The 22,761-nt window shown below is 39.8% G+C and overlaps 1 protein-coding gene across 5 annotated transcripts in view; it reads left to right on the top strand.

Annotated features, from left to right (window-relative positions):
* MRE11 (MRE11 homolog, double strand break repair nuclease) overlaps positions 1 to 22,761 on the top strand; it is a 79,933-nt gene that overhangs the window by 8,119 nt on the left and 49,053 nt on the right. For all 5 annotated transcript variants that reach the window (XM_062196889.1, XM_062196890.1, XM_062196886.1 and 2 more), the window contains exons 5-11: positions 104 to 191; positions 983 to 1,124; positions 2,517 to 2,631; positions 7,095 to 7,280; positions 9,050 to 9,221; positions 16,792 to 16,872; positions 20,658 to 20,784. In XM_062196889.1, the coding sequence (XP_062052873.1) occupies positions 104 to 191; positions 983 to 1,124; positions 2,517 to 2,631; positions 7,095 to 7,280; positions 9,050 to 9,221; positions 16,792 to 16,872; positions 20,658 to 20,784 (911 nt within the window). The remainder of the gene's footprint in view (positions 1 to 103; positions 192 to 982; positions 1,125 to 2,516; positions 2,632 to 7,094; positions 7,281 to 9,049; positions 9,222 to 16,791; positions 16,873 to 20,657; positions 20,785 to 22,761) is intronic.

Here is a 22,761-nt window from a genome sequence, read left to right as displayed (position 1 = left end):
ATATAGTTTGCCTATGGTGGCATTAATATTTTGAAAGGAGATACTTAGGTGAAAGCAGCTTTGGTCTCTTATAGAAACTTAACAATTTTTTTTTTCTCCCAAGATTTCCATGGGTAAACTATCAAGATGGCAATCTCAACATTTCAATTCCAGTGTTCAGTATTCATGGCAATCATGATGATCCCACTGGGGTAATTGTTGTGTTCTTATCATTTGTTGAAATGCTAGAAATGTTTAGTTTATCTGTGGAAAGCATTCTTCTCCCTTTTCCCGGCAGCTTCTTGTCCACAGTGAGTCTGAAAGTCACCTTGACTTTCTTTTATTAACCTAAGTGCTTATACTGCTATTTAGAACATTGTAAAATCTAGACTAAGAGTTGGTATATGAACTGTGTTTGTATTTCATTGGTGCTGAGGTTAACAATTAGTAGTAGTCAGCAGTAGGAATAAACACCTAATAATTGTATAATGCTTTATAGTTTACCAGTGCTTTTCTACCTCTTACCTCATGAGATCTCATATGTAGGAAACAATTGTTTCATAAGCATCCTTAAATCTAAGTTAGATGATCTTATAGCTGTTTGGTATGGAAGTTAAGGCTACAAAGAGGCTAAAGTCAAAGTATCTTTTTGTTTTATCTGGTCACTGGTATTTGTAATCTTCCCCAGGTTTTTAGATGTCTGCTTAATATTACCAAGCACTCATTTCATGAATGATTTTTATTTTTTAATGTCCAAGACATTGTAAGTTTTGATAAGTTGTTAACTCTGTGTTTAGTTTGTGGTTTCAGTTGTTGTGGGTGATTTGTAATAGGGAGAAAAACATGACAAGTACTTTTATTCTTGTAATTTTGTTTTGAGAAGATACTATCCTATTCTATGTTTTTGTAATTAGTACACGAAATATGCTTTTAACAATAATGCAATATATAGATCACTTATTTTTATATACATGTTAATATTATTTTAAAATGTTTTATATAGGCAGATGCACTCTGTGCACTGGATATTTTAAGTTGTGCTGGATTTATAAATCACTTTGGACGTTCAATGTCTGTGGAGAAGATAGACATTAGTCCAGTTTTGCTTCAAAAAGGAACCACAAAAATTGCTCTATATGGTTTGGGTAAGATGATTTTATTTTACTATTATATTAATAAAAATTATTTAAACAGTTGGAAGAGTGATATTTTAGAGATGACTTTGTACTCATTTGGAATAAAGTGGGGCAAATCTGATCATTCCTTACTGGAAAAATATGTAAGGTTTTGATAAAAACTTTTTAGTATTTAATGAAGACCAATAGCTTAATACTTCTGTTTTTTTTTTTTTTTTAAGATTTATTTACTTATTTATTTGAAAGTCAGAGTTACACAGAGAGAAAAGGAGAGGCAGAGAGAGAGGGGTCTTCCATCCACTGGCTCATTCCCCACTTGGCCTCAATAGCTGGAGCTGTGCAGATCTGAAGCCAGGAGCCAGGAGCTTCTTCTGGGTCTTTCACAAGGACTTGGGCCGTCCTCCACTGCTTTCCCAGGCCACAGAACAGAGCTGGATTGGAAGTGGAGCAGCTGGAACTTGAACTGGCGCCCATATGGGATGCTGGCACTGCAGGCAGCGACTTTACCACAGTGCTGGCCCCAATACTTGTTTTCAATAATAGCTTTGATGAAAAGCATAATTTTCCTTTGGTATGTATTTAGTGTTTTGTTGTTTTATTTTTTACTCAGTTATAGAATCCTGAAAATATAAATAAATAATAAATAATCAGCAAAATGCTTTTTTGATACAGATTAAACATCCCCAGTCTGAAAATCTGGAGAGCTTCAAAATCCTGAACTTTTTGAGTACTGACATAATGCAGAAAATAGTACATCATGACTTTATTTCATGCATGAAATATTATAAAAGTTATATAAAATATCATATGAAATTTCCTTCAGACTATGTGTATAAGGTACATATGAAACATAAATTAATTTTATGTTTAGACTTGTCCACTGTACATAAGATTCCTTTGTATGTGTATGTAAATATTCCAAATTTGGAAAAAATCCAAAATCTGAAACACTTCTGGTTGCAAGCATTTTGAATAAGGGATACTTAACTGGTACTTAGAATTTACAATATGTTATTAGTACAGGGGCCAGAGCCGTGGCTCACTTGGTTGATCCTCTGCCTGCAGCACTGACATCCCATATGGACTCTATCTGTCAAATAAAAAAAAAGTTAATAGTACAAAATAATATTACCAGGATTATTAATGAGAAGTTCGATATAGTTCCCTATTTTATTTTAAAGGTCTGCATGCCTAAAATGGAAAATGTTCTTTAAAAGCAACTAACTGGGGTCATACCAAGAAACTAGAATAATACTCACTTAGAAAGATTGTAGAATTCAAATATATCCCTAAACAATAAAATCAAATACTTTGAGAAACATGTAATTTAGAAGCAAAATATATTCATTTTTAAAAGCAAAATAAGAGACTAGTTTAAAAATATTGTGATTTCCATTTCAGGGGCCATTCCAGATGAAAGGCTGTATCGAATGTTTGTCAATAAAAAAGTGACAATGTTGAGACCAAAAGAAGACGAGAACTCTTGGTTTAACTTATTTGTGGTTCATCAGAACAGGTAAAAGTAGTTTCTGAACAATTTTGAGCCAGATACTCAGGTTCCCCAGATCGCTGTTGGTAAGCCCACCTGTTTTAGAAAAAGTGCCCTTATTCTTTCAAGGTTTTCTTTCTCTTTCTTTTTTTTTTTTTTTTTTTTTTTTAAGATTTGTTTATTTATTTATCTGAAAGGCAGAGTTACAGAGAGACAGCAGTAGAGATAGAGAGGGATCTGTCTATCCATCTTCCATCTGCTGGTTCACTCTGCAAATGGCTGCAACTGCCACGGTTGGGCCAGGCCTAAGCCAGGAGCTAGGAGCCAGGAGCTTCTTTCAGGTCTCTCACATGGATGCAGGAGCACAAGGACTTGGGCCGTCTTGTGCTGCTTTCCCAGGCTGTTTAGCAGGGAGCTGGATTGGAAGTGGAACAGCTGAGACTTGAACCAGCTCTCAGGGGATGGCAGCAATTCAGACGGTGTAGGCAGCGGCTTTACTCGCTATATCACAGTGCCAGCCCCTTTCAAGGCTTTCATATAGGATCAGGCAGATTGCTTTGTATTACTTCATTTTGAAAATGTTTTTCATATATATTAGATATATTTTCTATATAGAAATATAGGTATATATTATATACTTATAAAAGGATGTTTGGGGTCTGGTGCTATGGCATGTGGGTAAAGCTGCCACCTGCAGTGCCAGCATCCCATATGGACACTGGTTTGAGTCCTGGCTGCTCCTCTTCCGATCCGGCTCTCTGCTATGGCCTGGGAAAGCAGTAGAAGATGGCCCAAGTCCTTGAGCCCCGGTGCTTGGATTGGAGACCTGGAAGAAGCTTCTGTCTCCTGGTTTCAAACTGGCTCAGCTCCAGCCTTTGCAGCCATTTAGGGAGTGAACCAATGGATGGAAAATCACTCCCTCCCCCCTCCCCTGTCTCTCAAATAAATAAATAAATAAATCTTAAAAAGTGTTAAAAAATGCTTGTACTGTATGGACAAGGTATAAGAATAACCATAAAGTGAGTAACTCCTAAATTTAGCAAAATTGCACCCAATACATTATCCATCCTCTTCCCTTCAGCGTCCCCATATTTCAAGGGGTACATTATTTTCAATTTTGAGTTAATTTTTTCATTGCTTTTTTTATTGTTTTATCACATAAATGTCCATAATTGATACTTTTTTTTTACTCTTGGTTTGCCTGGAATCATACTGTATATTTTACAGTGAACTTATGTTCAACATCATGTTACTGAGATTTGTCCCCTTGATACCTAGGAGGGTGATTTATTCTTACTGATGTGTACAGTTATACTTTTCCTCCTGTCAACATGCGTTTTATTTCTACCTTTTTTGTTTATAAACCTTGCTGTTTTATACATACCTTTTGGTGTATATGTTTGTCCAGAATATGTAAATATGGTTAGTTTGATTTTGTTAGTAGTTTTAAGAAGTTTGATCTGTTGGTAGGGGGGATGATTGATTGAAAGGAAGAGAGGCTTATGGGCCGGCGCCGCGGCTCACTAGGCTAATCCTCCACCTTGCGGCGCCGGCACCCCGGGTTCTAGTCCCGGTCAGGGCACCGATCCTCTCCCGGTTGCCCCTCTTCCAGGCCAGCTCTCTGCTGTGGTCAGGGAGTGCAGTGGAGGATGGCCCAAGTCCTTGGGCCCTGCACCCCATGGGAGACCAGGAGAAGCACCTGGCTCCTGCCATCGGATCAGCGCACCGCGGCGGCCATTGGAGGGTGAACCAACGGCAAAAGGAAGACCTTTCTCTCTGTCTCTCTCTCACTGTCCACTCTGCCTGTCAAAAAAAAAAAAAAAAAAAAAAAAAAAAAGAAAGGAAGAGAGGCTTAACAATGCAAGATTTATTATGTGATCACTGAAATAAAACGTGAGGTGCCAGGAGTGAGGATATTGAAACTGATACAGAAGGACAAACTCAGGAAGTTGTCAAGGAAGACTCCAGAGAATTGGGACCTGATGACATAATTTATTATTTACTGAACACATTTATTGAATAAAGACTCATGCTATGTGCTGGGTAAAGCAAAGTCTTGAGGAAGTAGACTCATTTTGTATTAGGTACATTGTCCAATAAATAGTGTGTTTTACAGAGGAACAGACCAGAGTTTTCATGTGTGTGGTCTCCTTATCACTTTGTACCACTGGGAATTGTTCCTTCTCTTGCTTAGGGCATTTCAATTCTACTACACTTTTTAGTCTGCTAATATAGGGATAAGGTGGAAGGAAATTTATAAGTGATTTTAAGAATTTAAGCCAGAATGAAAGGTAGAATTGGCAGCATTGATAAGGGGAATAGTTATTGATGTGTCTTATTGCTGGTGATAGTAACCTTGATTATTTAATTAAGGAGGTATATAACAGTTTTCTCCCGTAAAAAATTCCTATCTTCTAATTTGTAATTAATAGATATTTGGGGGGAAATAATTTGGCATTGTGCAAATACCCTGTTTTACCTTAAGTTTCTGCCCACTTAGTTTAACATCCATTGGTGGTCTTGTTTCCAGCAATTAATACTATGGTATCATAGTTGTGGTTTTTGATTTCTCTTATTTTTTCTCTATTTGTTAATTTAAATTTTGTAAAGAAGATTTGTACATTTTCCATTTATTTACTAATTTGGTAGTTTATTTGTGTTATGTGGCTTTAAGTATCTTGATTTTATTCTTTGATAATCCATTACCATCAGTTTTGTTGTATTTCCTCAGATTGTTTTCAGCCTTTTATGCTGACTTCTGTGTCCTGTCAATATACTCCCTCCTTTTTTTCTTTTGTGCATATTCTTGGCTTTGTGGCACCACAGGTGCTCCAGGCTCATCCTTTATTTTCCTGAAATTAACCACTTTTCTGAGCAACCCTGATTCTTTTTTTTTGAGGCAGGTGTTTGGAAACCTGCATGTGGGTGCTAGGTGTGCTTACAGCTGCCAGAGCCCTATCAGCCCTATCAACAAGGTTAGGAAACACACAGATGTAGGAGTAGTGACCCAAGCACACATATACATCTCTTATTTCTATACCTCTGTATTTGTGTGTTTAAAAAAATCAAAAATTCACACTGATTCTTATCTTGCCCTATAAGGCCAATTTTATCTTCCTCCTTTTATTATTTGTAACTTTTTTTTAAAGAAATATTTTATTTATCTGAAAGGCAGAGTTACAGATAGGCAGAGGGAGAGAGAGAGAGGTCTTCCATCCACAGGTTCACTCCCCAGATGGCTGCAATGGTGGGAGCTCCACCGACCCGAAGTCAAGAAGCAGGAGCTTCTTCCCAGTCTGCCATGCAGGTGCAGGGGCCCAGGGACCTGGGCCATCCTCCACTGCTTTCCCAGGAACATAGCAGAGAGCTGGATTGGAAGAGGAGCAGCTGGGATTCAAACCTGTGGCCATATAGGATGCCAGCACTGTAGGCGGCAGCTTTACCTACTATGCCACAGTGCTGGCCCCATTTATAACTTCTTAAATGAAAGCCTGGCTCATATTGTCTACAATATGTTTGTTTATGCTTTTCAATCCTGGCTTACATAGAGAGCAATCTCAAAGCTGCTGATTTCCACCCCTGTAGAAACCAGTTTGTCACCTAGAAAGCAGTGTTTGTGTAGGTTGTTTCGCTATTTCAAAGCTCCATTTTCCAGTTACTTAGTACCTTTCTTCTCCACTCCATTATTTTTACTCAAAGTAAAACAAACAGATGATATTAAAAACCATTGGACATATTTATATTGATCTGATTTTCATTTTCTGTCTTCTTTAGTTGTATGACCAGACAACGTTGTAGATTTTTAGTATTGATAGAGCTCCTGCTTTTCAGACTTGCCACAGGGGAATTGTCTGTGAAGTCTTTCATTACCCCTCTCTGAATGTAGGATTGACTGCTTTTTTTTTTTTAGGTCACCTACTTTTTTTTTGTTTGTTTTTTGTTTTTTGACAGTCATTGTGGATAGTGAGAAAGAGAGACAGAGAGAAAGGTCTTCCTTTTTGCCATTGCTCACCCTCCAACAGCCGCCACGGCCGGCGCGCTGTGGCCAGTGCATTGCGCTGATCCAAAGCCGGGAGCCAGGTGCCTCTCCTGGTCTCCCATGCGGGTGCAGGGCCCAAGGACTTGGGCCATCCTCCACTGCACTCCCGGGCCATAGCAGAGAGCTGGCCAGCAAGAGGGGCAACCGGGACAGAATCCGGCGCCCCGACTGGGACTAGAACCCGGGATGCCGGTGCCTCAGAGGGAGGATTAGCCTATTGAGCTGCGGCGCCGGCCCTAGGTCACCTACTTGACCATCCTGCACCTTTGCAAACCCTTGAGGTCATTCATAGATATTGAGTATATCTACATTCCCAATCCACTGCCATTTCTGGTGCATAGAAAATTGTAATAAGTCTTTAGTGAATGGAGAAAGATCTGAATAGATTAGACTAATATGAAAGTTTTCTGTTTCTGTGAATTTATACTATTTTTTAAAAACCTTGGTATAGGAGTAAACACGGAAGTACTAACTTCATTCCAGAACAATTTTTGGATGACTTCATTGATCTTGTTATCTGGGGCCATGAACATGAGTGTAAAATAGCTCCAACCAAAAATGAACAGCAACTCTTTTACGTATCACAGCCTGGAAGTACAGTGGTTACTTCTCTTTCCCCAGGAGAAGCTGTAAAAAAGTGAGTAATTGTTTTATATTCTGAATCAATGTTGCAAAAGTTCTTGCTATAACAGTACTGGCGGTGTTGTTATCCATATGATTGATGTGTTTGTGAAGGTTGATCATTCTGTGTAGTCCTTTTTTTTTTTTAAGCATCTATTTATTTGAAGGCAGAGTTTCAGACAGGGTAGGAGGGGCTTGCATCCTCTGGTTCACTCTCCAGATAGCCGCAGAGACCTGAGCTGCGCTGATCTGAAGCCAAGAGCCAGGAACTTCTTCCAGGTGTCCCACGCAGGTGCAGGGGCCCAAAGACTTGGCCATCTTCTGCTGTTTTCCCAGACTATAGCAGAGAGCTGGATTGGAAATGGAGCAGCCAGGACTCAATAGTGTCCATATGGGATGTTGGCACTGCAGGCAGCGGCTTTACCTGCTATGCCACAGTGCCGGCCCCTCTGTGTAGTCTTACTGTTTTTTTTTTTTTTCCCCAAATATTAAGCCATTTTCAACAAGAGAGCATCCACTGATATTAATGACTTTTCTGCTCATTAGGAAAATTCAAGACTAACAATTTTACTTATTAAATTTTAAGTTAGATGCTATAAATCAGGGTAGGAAACATCTGGTCTGTGGGATGTATAAGGCTAACAAAATTGTTTGGTCTGGCCCTGCCAAGGAAACTGTGAGTAGGACTCAACATTCATTAAATTTATAGCAGGCTAATTTTTAAATTAATGATTTTGTGTAGACCACAGATGATGTTCTAAATAACCAGATGGTCCTTGGCAGAAAAATGGTTTCCCTCCCCTGCTCAATGATGATTATTAATGTCACAAAGTCCATTTATAAAGGGCCCTCCCCAAAACCGTTTGAGATTTATATTAGTATAAATATAATATTACATATCTCATTTTTAAAGATTTTTCAGCAGAATGATGTGGTTTTTGAAAAATCAGTTGAATGATTAAACTCAATTTTTAAAGAAAATATTTATTTATTTGAAAGGAAGTTACAGAGAGGCAGGGGCAGAGAGAGACACAGTGAGCGAGAACCATCTGCTGGTTCACTCCCCAAATGGCTGCAACAGCCAGAGCTGGGCCAATCAGAAGCCAGGAGCCAGGAGCTTCCTCCAGGTCTCCCATGTGGGTGCAGGGACCCAAGGACTTGGGGCTTATTCTGCTTTTCCAGGCCATAGCAGGGAGCTGGATCGAAATTGAAGCATCCAGGACATGAACCAGTGTGCATATGGTATGCTGGCAGTTCAGTTGGTGACTTTACCCATTATGCCACAGTGCTGACCCCTAAACTCAACTTTTATAATGGGTTTTACCCTTTGAATCCATGTAAGTTCTAATTGTTACGATGATAATAAGTGTAAAGAATATGGTAGAGATGTATAGGTGTTGGGTTATTCCTTCATAATTCTTTGCTGGCTCATCTTAAGTATGTGTGTACATGTATACACACTTAATTCATATATATAATATATTCCATATATAGTACCCTCATAATCCTGATAGCATTTTAGTACACTTCTTGGGATGTCTTTTATGAGACTTTATATTAGGACAGGAAAAGTGATGGATGAATGGATTTTATTCTGAGGAAGAAGAATGTTTACTGTTTTTATCTGTGATAATAACATTAAGATTCCATTCCCCAAATATTTTTAAGGGTACAATTGTATAAAGAAATAGTTTGTAGAAACCAAGTTAGAAATCTGATAACTTTGATGTGCATGTTTTCCTAAGATTGACATTATGACTAGGCTGACCCTTTTCTCCCTTTCAGACATGTTGGTCTGCTGCGTGTGAAAGGGAGGAAGATGAATATGCAGAAAATCCCACTTCACACGGTGCGGCAGTTCTTTATGGAAGATGTTGTCCTGGCTAATCATCCCAACATTTTTAACCCGGATAACCCTAAAGTAACCCAAGCCATACAAAGCTTCTGTTTTGAGAAGGTAATTCTTTGAGATAAATCCATGAGCCCTACTTTAGGAGAAATCACTTACCTTCTATCACATAATTCCATAGAGTGGTGGGAAACTTTTTTGTACTTATTATGGTCTTCTGAGGCCAGAAAAGAGCCGCTGTCATTCTGTGAAGGAGTTCAGTAAATGAGTGTAGGTATGTCAAACCTCTTTTTTTTTTTTTTTTCTTTAAGTCATTGGGATGGAGGAATGCTAGGTAAAGCAAAAAGCTTTCATTGAACCCCTCTCCCAGTTCCTTTTCCTCCTTTTCAAAAACATGCACATAATTTTGTCTCCTTTTTTCTCCTTATTTGGTGACTTGTTCATTTTATTTGTGAAAGCAGGCAGTGAGCTTGGGGAATAGGAGGATGTTGTGACCCTTGGGGGAAAATCCTTAGTTATCCTAATAATCTCCATTAAGTACCCCGTTCGCCCCAAAAGCTACTTGAAAAAAAGTCTTTTGTTTTTTAATTAATTAATTAATTTGAAAAAGTTAAAGAGAGAGATTGATCTTCCATCTGCTGGTTCACTCCCCAGATAGATGGCCACAACAGCCAGGATTGGGCCAGGCTGAAGCCAGGAGCCAGGAGGTTCTTCCAGGTCCCCCACATGGGTGCAGGGAACCAAGCACTTGGGCCATCCTCTGCTGCCTTCCCAGGCCATTAGCAGGGAGCTGGATTGGAAGTGGAGCAGCTGGACTTGAACTGGCATCCATCCAAATAAAGTCTTTATAATGTGTTTGCTATTCACCTTGTAGCTTCAGTATGAATCCCATTCTTCCTGTTGCATGCAGATTGCCACCCTTAAGCTTCTAGAGCCACTTCTGAAGTTGGGTGAATGCATTAATAAAATGTGGGTTGACAACTCAAAGCCATTGATTGCTGACACTCAGTTCTAACTCTGTGCTAGCTGTTTTACTTTATATTTTATTCTCAAAAAATCATGTAAGATAGTGATAGCAATAATCATTATGATCACTTGTATTCACTGATGCTTTTATGTGCTGTGCATTTTTTTAAAAGATTTATTTATTTGTTTGAACGGCAGAGTTAGAGGCAGAGAGAGAGAGAGAGGTCTTTCATTTGCTGGTTTACTCCCCATCTTGGGCCATCTTCTGCGCTTTCCTAGGCCCTAGCAGAGAGCTGGATCAGAAGTGGAACAGCCAGGACTTGAACTGGGGCCCATATGGGATGCCAGCACTGCAGGCAGTAGCTTTACCTGCTATGCCACGGTGCCGGCCTCCTCTGCCACTAACTTTGATGGTTTCTGTGTCAAGCTTTACTATAAACAAGACATTTTCACATGGTGCTCCAGACTTATATTATCTTTATAGCTGAAAGAATATTTTTCCTGGTATTTCCAAATCAACCCTACTGAGTTTCATTGGGCTTAATGTTGAGTGTATAACCTGAAACTTAATTTCTGATGCCAGAAAAAATGCACTGGAAATAGGAGATGCATTGACTGATTTTTCCATTGATTTCATCCAGTCTTGAGTCATGTGCCATTCTCTGGCATGAGCCCTAATTTTTTTGTTTGTTTTTATTTTAAAGATTAATTTATTTATTTCAAAGGCAGAGTTACAAAGAAAAAGGAGAGACAGAGATCTTTCATTCACTGGTTCACTCCCCAGATAGCTGTAACGGTCAGAGCTGGGCCAGGCTGAAGCCAGGAGCTTCCTCTGGGTCTCTAACATGAGTTCAGGGGCCCAAGCACTTGGGCCATCCTCTGTTGCTTTCCCAGGCACATTAGCAGGGAACTAGATTGGAAGTAGAGCAGCTGGGAATTGAACTGGTGCCCACATGGGATGCTGGTGCTGCAGGTGGTAGCTTAACCTGTTACTCCATAATGCCAGCCCTAAAATAAAGATCCTGGTTTTGATGTTTTTGTCATACACTTTATTCTAAAACCATGTAAAAATTACGGTAAGAAAAACAGATGAAAAATTGAAACAGAGCTTTGGATTAAAATTTTCTGCTTCTTTATCTTGGAAAGTTTTAATCCTTTAGTTCAGCCTTTTTAACATTGTGATACCAATAGCATAGATTCAAATTTCTAGACTCTAGGTAACTGAATTTTCTCAAGAAATGCATTTCTGAGCTCTCTTAGGGACTTTATCCTTTTCTGAGACCTTGAGATTTGTAGAAGCTACTTGAATGATTTTTTTTTTTTATCTGATATAGAACTTTCAGTTATGCCATGTGGTTCTCTTGAATGGCTTAGAAAATATACATCTATACCTTCAGAAACATTTTTATTTACCATAAGTCCTTAGTGATCTTTTAGTACTTTTTCCTGGGAGCAGATGTTGATAGCATGCTAATATGGCATCTCACACTTAAATCTGTTTCAGGTGTATTGTTAACATTAAAGAACATCTATTCATGTAGATACATCTGTAGTAAGAATTTAGAAACTTAGATAATGTTAAAATTATTGTAGGTCACCCTTGAATGATTCAGTTTGCTTCAGTTGTACTTAACCAAAGTGGAGAAATTTACTGTACAGATGCTAGGTATAAGTTAATGCTACTCATATCTTTCAAAATGAGTGTGTAATATGTGTCAGATACCTATCTGTTGCTGAGGAGTCTGACAAGGAGACTATTGAGAAAACAGGCTGTAAAAACCATTGTGGGCCAAATCAGGCCAGTAGATTTCATGCTGGGTTTAAACAGAAGAGTGTTGTCCTACTCCTTATCAGCATGTGACCTGCCACCCAGTTACAGTGAGAAACAAACTGATCTTTTCTCACCTTTTTATTCTGATCTTAACAATGACCCAGGCTTAATTCCACAGATTCACTCCCCAAATGGCCGCAATGGCTGGGGTTGGGCCAGGCCGAAGACAGGAGCCAGGAGCTTCTTCCAGGTCTCCCACATGGATGACAGGGTCCCAAACACACAGGCCATCTTCTGTTTCTTTTCCCAGGCCAATAACAGCGAGCTGGATTAGAAGTGGAGCAGCTGGCATTTGAACCAGTTCCCATATGGGATGCCAGTGCTGCAGGTTGTATCTTAACCCACTGGGTTTTAGCGCCAGTCCCAGCCCTAGGTTTTTAACTTTGGCTCAGTTGACATTTTGGACTAGGTAATTCTTAGCTGCAAGAAGCTATTTTGTATACTGTAGAATGTTCTTCACTGTTTTCCTTGTCCTCTGCCCACTAAATGCCAGTAGCACCCCTTCCCCAAGTCATGACAATCAAAAATGTTTTCAGGATTGTGACAAAATCACCTACTGGACTAGTGTACCTAAGTCCTGTGGACTTTGAATGGTGGTGTGGAATTAGAGAGGAGTGTTTTTGGGGTCTGATCTAAAAAAAAAATCCATGTGCATTTCAGTATCCTGAAATGTCTCCTTATGTTTTCTTCCAGTAGTTTCAATCTTTCAGATCTTACAGTTTGGACTTACATCTGCTTTGTGTTGATTTTTCATTCATGGTGACAGTTAGGGTGCTAGTTCCGTTTTTCTGGATGGATGTGGAGATCCAGTTTCTCAGCACCATTTACTGAAAAGACTGTCTTTTTAGTACCTTTGTCAATGATCAGTTGGCTGTATCCCGTTCCATTGATGTGTGTGTCTGTTTTTACATTAGTAGAAGTACGTACGGATTCTGGCCTGGTGACAGGACTATTAGTATCTGCCTAGTTTGAGTTTTACCTGCACAATCCTAAGGCACAGGTTGACTGCCCAAGGATGGGGGAAGGGTGGTGAAAGCAGCCCATTGATTGCCCAGTGTGACAGTAATCTGCCTCACACCTGGGTCTCACAGTGGCCAGATGCTGTGCAATCTTGGGGATATATACCAGTCCCACAAGAGTCTGTTTCACTGGGACACAGGTTTCTGCCTGATGCAGGGGGACGTCTGGAAGCTAAGGTTGCAAGCACTGGTCTGGGGCTAGAGGTCTTTGGGCTTTATCAGGCTCTGGTTCTCACAGCAGCAGCCTGCTTTGAGCTCCAAAACAAGGTCTTAAGTTCTCTTTCCTGCCCTACTTCACAGTGTCTGGTTTCTTGTCCGGTGGTCTGCTGGGGTTGGGGAGGGATGGTGAATTCTGATCTTTCTACCTGGCTAAGAATGGTCCAAATTCTATATATATGTATGTATGTATTTGACAGGCAGAGTTACAGAGGGAGGGAGAGACAGATCTTCATCCGTTGGTTCACTCTCAGAATGGCTGCTATCTATGGTTAGAGTTGGGCCAGGTTGAACCCAGGAGCTTGGAATTTCATCCAGGTCTCCCACATAGGTGCAGGGGCCCAAGTACTTGGGCCATCTTCTGCTGCTTTCCCAGGTACTTGGGAGCTGGATTAGAAGTGGAGCAGCTGGGATTTGAACTGGTGCCCATATTGGATGCTGGCATTGCAGACTGCAGCTTACCTCACTGTGCCACCATGCCACTCCAAAGGGACCCAAAATCAGTCTGCTGGTACAATTCTGGGGGGATGTGGGACCCTATCAGATCCTGATATTTAACATGGTACTGTATTTCAAGTCTAAAGTTTAAACTATCCTCCCAAGCAGTAGATGTCTCTGTCTACACTGTGCTACCTGTTGCTAGGAGATGGGTGATATAGCAACTCTTCCCTTCCTGCTTTCTTTACTGTGTCTTTTCTTCTATTGTACTAAAACCAGGCACTGTGATCTTTCACCTGGCTTCTGAAGCTGTTGTGAAAGCTGCTTGGTGCGTGAATAGCTGTTTAAATTGCTGGCGGTGGGGAGAGGATCACGGGAGCGACTGCCCTGGGAAGCAACAGATGATAGCTCAAATTTTGCTTTGCCCCTCTGCTAAACCATTCAAGCACAGAACTCCTGTCTAACTATTCTCTCTTAGCACTTGACCTAGTACAAGGCAAAAAAGTGCAGTGTGATGTTTGAATGCAAAGAATTGATCATATTCTTACATATTCATGCCATCTAATATGATAGTCACTAGTACATGTGGCTATTTTAATTTAATTTAAATTGCATTAAAAATTCACTTCTTAGGTCAGACATTTGGCACAATGGTTGAAATACTGCTTCTGCATCCCATATTGAAGTGCTTGGTTTCCATTCTGGGTTCTGCTACCTATTACAAGTTTCCTGGTACATTCTAGAAGGCAGTAGGTAATGACGTAGAGTACCAGGATCCCTGCCACATGCCTCACATGTTGGAAATCCAGATGGAGTTTTTTTTTTTTTTTTAATATATATTTATTTATTTAAAAGGTAGAGGAAGAGAGACAGAGATCTTCCATCTGCTGATTTGCTCCCCAAATGGCCACAATGGTCCAGGAGCCAGAAGCTTCTTCAGGCTCTTTCATGTGGGTGGCAAGGGTCCAAGCACTTGGGCCATCTTCCACTGCTTTTCTCGAGCCGTTAGCAGGGAGTTGGATCGGAAGTGGAGCAGCTGGTCCTCAAACCGGCACCCATATTTGATGCTGGCATCCTAGGCAGTGGTTTTACCTTTACACCACACCAGCCCCTAGATGGAGTTACTGACTTCTGTCTTTGACCTGACCCAGCTCTGGCTATTGTAGCCATTTGGGGTGTGAACCAGTGGCTGGGAGATCTATTTTTCTCTCTGCCATTCAAAGAAATAAAATAAATAAAAAAAATTTAGTTTCTTACTTATACTAGCCATATTTCAAGTTCTATGTATCCATATGATAATCATATTGAATTGTATAGATATAAAACATCATTGCAGAAAGCTCTATTGGACTGCTTTGTTGTAGTTTAAAGGACAAGATCAGAGGGGACAGATGGTTGGTACAGCAGTTAAGTTGCTTCTTGGAATACCTGCATCCCATATTGGAGTGTGTGGTTTGAGTTCTGGCTCCTTCAGTTATGATCCAGATTCCTGTTGTATGCACCCTGAGAAGCAACAGATGATGGCTCAAGTATTTGAACCTCTGCCACCCATACTAGAGATGTGGACTCAGTCCTGGGCTCCTGGCTCTGGTGTGGCCCAAAACCCTACTGTTGTGGGCATTTGAGGAATGAGCCAACTGATGGAAGATATCTATCTCTATTTCTGTCATCTCTCTCTCTATCTCTGCCTTTCAAATAAAAAAAAATATAAATAATCAAATTTTAAGGACAAGATTACAAAATTTTAGACTTGAAAGAGATCTAAGGCCAAAAGCGCTTGTTCTGTATTGTTCTTGAGGTCATAAACAAGGTATAAGATGGTGGATTTTAATTCTAACATAAGGATTTTCTTTTTTTTTTTTTTTGACAGGCAGAGTGGACAGTGAGAGAGAGAGAGAGAAAGGTCTTCCTTTGCCTCTGGTTCACCCTCCAATGGCCGCCGCGGTCGGCATGCTGCGGCCGGCGCACCGCGCTGATCCGATGGCAGGAGCCAGGTGCTTCTCCTGGTCTCCCATGGGGTGCAGGACCCAAGCACTTGGGCCATCCTCCACCGCACTCCCTGGCCACAGCAGAGAGCTGGCCTGGAAGAGGGGCAACCGGGACAGGATCGGTGCCCCAACCGGGACCAGAACCCGGTGTGCCGGCGCCGCAAGGCGGAGGATTAGCCTGTTGAGCCACGGCGCCGGCCCAACATAAGGATTTTCTAACAGCTATTTTCTAACACTCAGCTATAAAGTTGGCTGTCTGAAGATAGCTAGTCACACAAGCATTTGTGAAACTGATTCTAGTCCTGCCTCCTTGTAACTTGATTCTCACCTCCGGAAAAATATAGAGCAATTTTTTTCCTTGAATTTTTTCTAAAGTCTTAAATTTTATAATATTGTTCTCTTCTAACATGAGACAACCTCAGGTATTTCTAAACATTGCTCAGATTTTCTTTTAGCTTGAACTCTTCCAAGAGAAATAATCCCAAATGCTTTACTAATAGACTCCTATATATCCTTGTCAGTCTCTTGTGGTGGATGATATTACTGAAAAATCTAGATTTCCTTGGTTTTAACTTGGTAAGATGAAGGAAGCTATATTGAAACATGAATAAAAAATTGGAACAAGAGTAATGTTTCAAATTTCTTCTAAAATAATTACTTAAGAGGCTGAGATTTTATTAAGAACTTTTGTGAAGGAAAACATTAAGGAATAGTTATTAGTGGGAACATTGCAAGATGTGCTTTTTAAAGGCATTAAACATCTCCTAAAGGGGCCGGCACTGTAGCACAGTGGGTTAAAGCCCTGGCCTGAAGCGCCAGCATCCCATATGGGTGCTGGTTCTACTCCCGGCTGCTCTTCTTCCAACCCAGCTCTCTGCTGTGGCCTAGGAAAGCAGTGGAAGATGGCCCAAGTCCTTGGGCCCCTGCACCCACATGGAAGATCCTGAAGAAGCTCCTGGTGCCTGGCTTCGGATCCGTGTAGCTCTGTCCATTGATGCCATTTAGGGAGTAAACTAGCAGAAGGAAGACCTCTCTCTCTGTCTATCCCTCTCACTGTCTGTAACTCTACCTCTCAAATAAATAAATAAAATCTTTTAAAAAAAAATCTCCTAGGAAGTAAAGATGATCGTGTAGTACAGGAAAATTCCTGTGGTATTTAGCTGATTTAAGGTGAGTTTAATATTTGCTTTTTAATTTTTAATATTGTTTTTCATGTTCAGATTGAAGAAATGCTTGAAAATGCTGAACGAGAACGTCTGGGAAATTCTCGACAGCCAGAGAAGCCTCTTATACGACTGCGAGTAAGTTTGTTTATATAAATTAAACTTTATTATAACTAATCTTTAGAATGTAGTAATGTATAGTTTACATGGATTTACTGAAGAGTAGTAAGGAGAGTGCTTATAGTAGTAAAAATAATCACCATTGAGGCAAAATAATGACCTACAAAGATTTGATTTTAACCATAGTTTGATTTGTTAGGTTTGATATTTTTCCTTGTTTTTGTCATTGTATGAATAATTGATTTTTTTAATAGATTGGCTCATATCTGTGACTTTTCTTTTGCTCTCACTCTTGTTCTGTTCTAGGCATCTGGACCTTGTGGTCTCAAATGTGTCAGACACACTCTTTCCTCCCTCTAGTTGCTGAAGTGTCACCTCACTGAGGCCTCAGCATAATAAAGGTGTCAGCCCCCACACTTCTGTCTCTCCTAGTTTCATGTAACTTCTCCTACTGTGTGTAATTTATTTATTTTATTGTTTGAATTGTTTCCTGTGCCTATATGTGTGCTTTTCCATTGTGATATAAACAAATATCAATAGACCATTTCTTTGTCACTGTGCTTTTGCTTTCTCCTAGCTCCTTCCTTGTTTCTTTCATTCTGTTCTAAGCCCTTGAGACACATGTGGCCTATCTTCTGCTCCTCAGTCCATTATGATCAAGTTTAAATTGTAACCTCCAGTCATCAAATCCAGTAATTTTTTCTCATCCTACTGAATCACTCTTTGGCATTTTCTGGATTGTCTTTATCCCCTCCTATCTCTTAGTTAACCTTCTTTTCAGTCAAGGCATTTGGTTTTAATGATTGTCTCTAGAGTGTTCATTCCAAAATACATATATACGTAGCATTCCTTGTTGATCTGTATGTCCAGGGTCCCCTAAAGCCTGGTACTCAAAGAGTGTGGTCCTTAACCCAGCATAGCATCATCTGGGAAACTGTTTAAAATGTAGAATCTCTGACTCCATATCAGACTCGCTGCATTTTAACAAAATCTCCAAGAGGTTTTTCCTATATATTGAAATTTGAGAAGTCTTGGGGTGAAGTGTGTGGAGGTAAGGTCCAGAGCCAAACTGCTTGGGTTTGGTTCTGGAACTGGCTTTAGTTGTACAACTTTGAACAACTGGATCTCTTGTCCTTTGGTTTGTGCTTTATACACTTAGGCGATCCCAGTGACTTCAGTAATATCTGCTGTATAGTAAACAGTCTGGTCCCGTTTCTCTATCCCACTGTCGTTGCTGTAGTTGAACCAGTGTTGTCACCTACAGACCTAAACCTGCAGCATTCTATCTGAACTCTGCCTCGTTTTTCCTTTCCCTGCCATGAGGCCTCCCTCTACACTTTGTCAAAAAGATTCCTAAAGCAATCTTGCACATCTATCCTGCTGACAATAACTTGATCCTACACTGCTAACAAGAACAAGTGTAAACTTTTTAGAGAGAACCCAGAATCCACAAGATCTGGTCTAAATGAACTTCTTTGATGACTTCTTCCTTTTCCTGTCCATGCATCCTAAGCTGCTGCCATATGGACTAAGTTACTGCACTCTGGGCCCCATGGACTTATTTTACCCATGTGGACCCTGCGGCATGGAAGGCACTCCCTTCCTCCTTTCTTTGTACCTCCTTCAGCTCTACTTGAAGCTTCCCTCCTCAAAGAAGCCTTTTTTGGCCTCCCCTCAGGGTTGTTGCTTCTTCCTTTGTATCCTCATTCCAAATTGCACAACTACTTAGAGCACCATTTACCTTCTTCTCACAATTATTTATTAATGTTTGTTTTCCCCGTCCGTTTGTGAATTTCTTAACTACCAAGATTTGTATCTCTAGCCCTTAATGGAGTGCCTAGAACATTGAGGACACTCAGTCAATTTGGTGTAATGGATGAATTTTGTAACTCTTAGGAGCAGAGATTTATGAATATAGCTAGTGTGGAGTGTAATTATTAATGTGTCTGAGAAGTTCTGGGGAGACCAATAGCTTTAGCATTGATTATTTCCTCTTTTATAACATGGCAACTGTGGAGATGGTCTGGATAATGCAGTTATTTTAGAGGAACCACATGGTCTTCATCAGGCAGGGATATTTCTCATCTATTCCTGCCTGGCACCATTAGAATTAACCATATTTAATAGAACATTGGCATTCCTTTTCCTAAACGCAGCAAATTATTAGTTCTCTCATGAAACCAAAAGCCAGAGACTTTCATGTATCTAATGTGGTAGAAGTATATTGTATCAACTACCGATGCCTATTAATTCATTGAACAAACCTTACTGAATAGCTTCTGTTAGAGATGCTGGAGGACACAGTGATGATAAACAGGTGAGGTTTTGAGTTTGTTGAGCTTGCAGGAGGTGGAGGCATGAAGAGAGACGTGATAAACAAATAGGAAGAAGATGAACAAAATGAATGAAAAACTTTGAGCATAGTGCTAAGTGTGATGAAGAGTGTAAGTGGGTGGTGCTTAGGTTAGGGAGCACTCTGAGGAGGCTGGTGATGTGGGGCAGGGCTGGTACCCAAAGCGTACTTGGAGAACTGCTAGTTTAGGAAAATTGTTTATATCTCTTCAAAGGAGAGGGAGTATTACTCTTAGTAAAGGTCAGTTTACCACTGTAGACTTCCTTAGAAACAGCCTGCCTTGAGAGAGGTTAATTCTAATGAGATACTATGTTTTAAAGGTAATAGTCTGTTTCCTTCTGCTCATCAATTTGATTTTTTTCCTTCCTGAATTTTTTCAACATTTATCGTTGTTTATTGTAAAGATACATCCCTAAGATAAAGGATTAATTAACATATGCATTTAGAACTGGTATTTTAGTAGGATTTTTTTCTTTTTTAAACTTAGAATTTTGTTTAGAAATCCTGCCTCCTTTTCAGGTGGCATTTCTGATATGTACTAAGACTGTTAGTGTTGTGGGGAGATGTAGTTTTTCCATTATTGTGGAAATTCTTGCTATGTTTTGCTTAATCCATGAAAGTATTTTACTTAAGTTTATAAATCTTGAAGCCATTATTTTTCTCAGTAGAATAAATGATATAACACTGTCATAATCCTTAAAATGTATTATAGAGAGTGGGCCTTTAGCGTAGTGGTCAAGATTCCCACATTGCACCTTGGAGAGCCTGGCTTCGATTCCCAGCTCTGGCTCCTGACTCCAGCTTTCTGCTAATGCAGACCCTGGGAGATAGAACTGAGGGCTCAAGTGAGTAGGGAACCTGGGTTGTATTCCTGGATCCTGGCTCTGTCCCCAGCCCAGCTCTAGCTGTTGCAGCCATTTGGAGAGTGAAACAGCAGATGGGAGGTCTCTCTCTCTCTCTCTCAAAATAAATAAAATTTATTTATTTATTTATTAAATATTTAGTTACTTATTTTAAAGGGAGAGTTACAGAAGGGGAGGGAGAGAGAAAGAGAGAAATCAATCTTCCATCTGCTGGTTTACTTTCCAAAGGGCTGGGCAGGCCAAAGCAGGAACCAGGAGCTTCATCTGGGTCTCCTACATGGAGGCAGGGGCCCAAGGACTTGAGCCATCTTCTAGTGCTTTCCCAGGCACATTAGCAGGGAGCTGGATTGGAAGCAGAGCAGCTGGGACTCGAAATGACGCCCATATTAGATGCCAGTGCTGCAGGTGGGGGCTTTACCCACTACACCAAAGTACTGGCCCCAAAATAAATAAAATTTAAAATGCATTTTAGAAAATTTATAAATTTAAAAATATGGAGCATAAACACTGAAAAATGAGTGTGTTTCTTAACAATTACTTTCTTAGCAATTATTTCTTAGCTTTCATAGATTATTCTGTAATTACAGGTGGACTATAGTGGAGGTTTTGAACCTTTCAACGTACATCGCTTTAGCCAGAAATTTGTAGATCGGGTAGCTAATCCCAAAGATGTTATCCATTTTTTCAGGCACAGAGAACAAAAGGTAAAAACAGGTAAGATAGTTATTTTTATAAGCTAAAAAGTATCTTTTAAAGTTTGTGCAAATCAATCTTTAGTAACAAAAAAGTATAAAGTAATAGTGGGAGGTGTTTTAGTGTGATTATAGTACCTTAGGCAAATAAAAATGATAATTAGAATAATTATCTTCATCTTCTACAGTTAAGTAACAATTACTTTTACACCTGTGTATATCAATTAAAAGATGGAAGGCTTTCTCTGGAAACATAGTTTCTTAAAACAGTGTTGCTGGGTAACAACACACGCAGACTTTGGAGGTTTATTGCTCACAATAAATATTGATTACTTATACCTTTTTAATGTTCAGAGAATTTTTGTTTTCAAATTTTGAATTAAGTATTTTGACTAGAGTGTAGTGTGGTTTGGGGAAACTTCAGACTTTTAAAGAGGTATCTCATAGTTTGATGTTTCTAATGTTAGATGTAAATAATTTCCAATTAAATTTCACCAAAACAAATTACCCCTTTCTTTAGAACTTAAGTAGCAAGGTCGTCTGACTGAAACAGTGCCTTTTCATAAAACATACTAATCTTTTTAAATATAGTCTCTTCTCCTTAGAGATATTGAATCAGAGAATTTTCCATAGAAGCATGGTACTTCTCTCCCAATAAACTACCTAGATTTTTATTAGCCCAAATTAAGTGGGCTTTTATTTTCATTGTCAAATTGTAATCAGATACCAAGTATGCTGTGAATTCAACCTCAAACAATCATTCAGATATTTAAATGGGACTCATATAGTAGTTTTTAGGAAAAATATCCATTTATGCTGTGAATTTTAAATACTTTCTGATAATGGTTTACTAATTGTACATCCATTTCTTTAACAGTTACAGGGAAACAGAATACATAACTAGTACTTTATTTTACTTGAGCTTAATCCCTAGTGAGTTTTGTTTTAGTAATCTCTTTTTTTGTTTAAACATAAATTGCTCAGTGGGAACAATGGCACTTCTGTCTTATTGGAAGCAGTCAGTAATGTGTGACACTGTATAAATTACTTAACGTCTCTGGTGTGTAGTTTTCTTTGTCTTTTTTTTTTTTTTTTAAAAAGATTTATTTATTTGAAAGTCAGAATTACACAGACAGAGAAGGAGAGGCAGAGACAGAGAAAGAGGTGTTCCATCCTCTGGTTCACTCCCTAATTGGCCGCAATGGCCAGAGATGTGCTGATCAGAAGCTAGGAGATTTTTCCAGGTCTCCCATGTTGGTTCAGAGGCCCAGGGACATGGGCCATCTTCTACTGCTTTCCCAAGCCATAGCAGAGAGCTGGATCAGAAGTGGAGCAGCCGGGACTTGAACCAGCACCCTTATGGATTGCTGGTACTGCAGGCGGTGGCTTTACCTGCTACGCCACAGTGCCAGCGCCTGTAGTTTTCCCATCTGTAAATCAGGATAACTATTTGCTGGCCTCATAGGATTGTGAGGGTCAGATGATATATTGGATGTAAATGATCTTTACATAGTGTGTCATAATAAAATGTTGTGTTTCCTTTAACTTCAAAAACATTTTTATTCACTTTGCAAGAAACACAATGAACTTTGAACTGCTGTTATTTCTGGGCCTTTGTAGGTACTTTTCCCCTGCCTGGAAAAAAAAAAAAACAACTTTTATTTGAAGTGCAGAGGCAGAGATCTTCCACTGTGGTTAACTCCCCAAATCCTTGCAACAAACAGGGCTGGGCCAGGCTGAAGCTGGGAACCCCGAATTCAGTCCAGGTTTTCCACATGGGTAGCAGTGGCTCAAGCATTTGAGCGGTCATCTGCTGCCTCCCAAGGTGTGCATTAGCAGGAAGCAGATTGGAAATGGAGGAGCAGTTACTCAAACCAAGCACTCCGGTATGGGATGTGGGTGGTATCTCATGCAGCACCTTAGCAGCTGTGCAAAATTCTTGTCCCATTTTTTCTTCTTGTTTAGTGAATCCTGTGTATTCTTCAACCGTTGATTTCAA

Source organism: Lepus europaeus, chromosome 7 (genome assembly GCF_033115175.1).
Source record: "Lepus europaeus isolate LE1 chromosome 7, mLepTim1.pri, whole genome shotgun sequence".
Lineage (NCBI taxonomy): Eukaryota > Metazoa > Chordata > Mammalia > Lagomorpha > Leporidae > Lepus > Lepus europaeus.
This window is presented reverse-complemented; position numbering and strand designations above follow the sequence as displayed.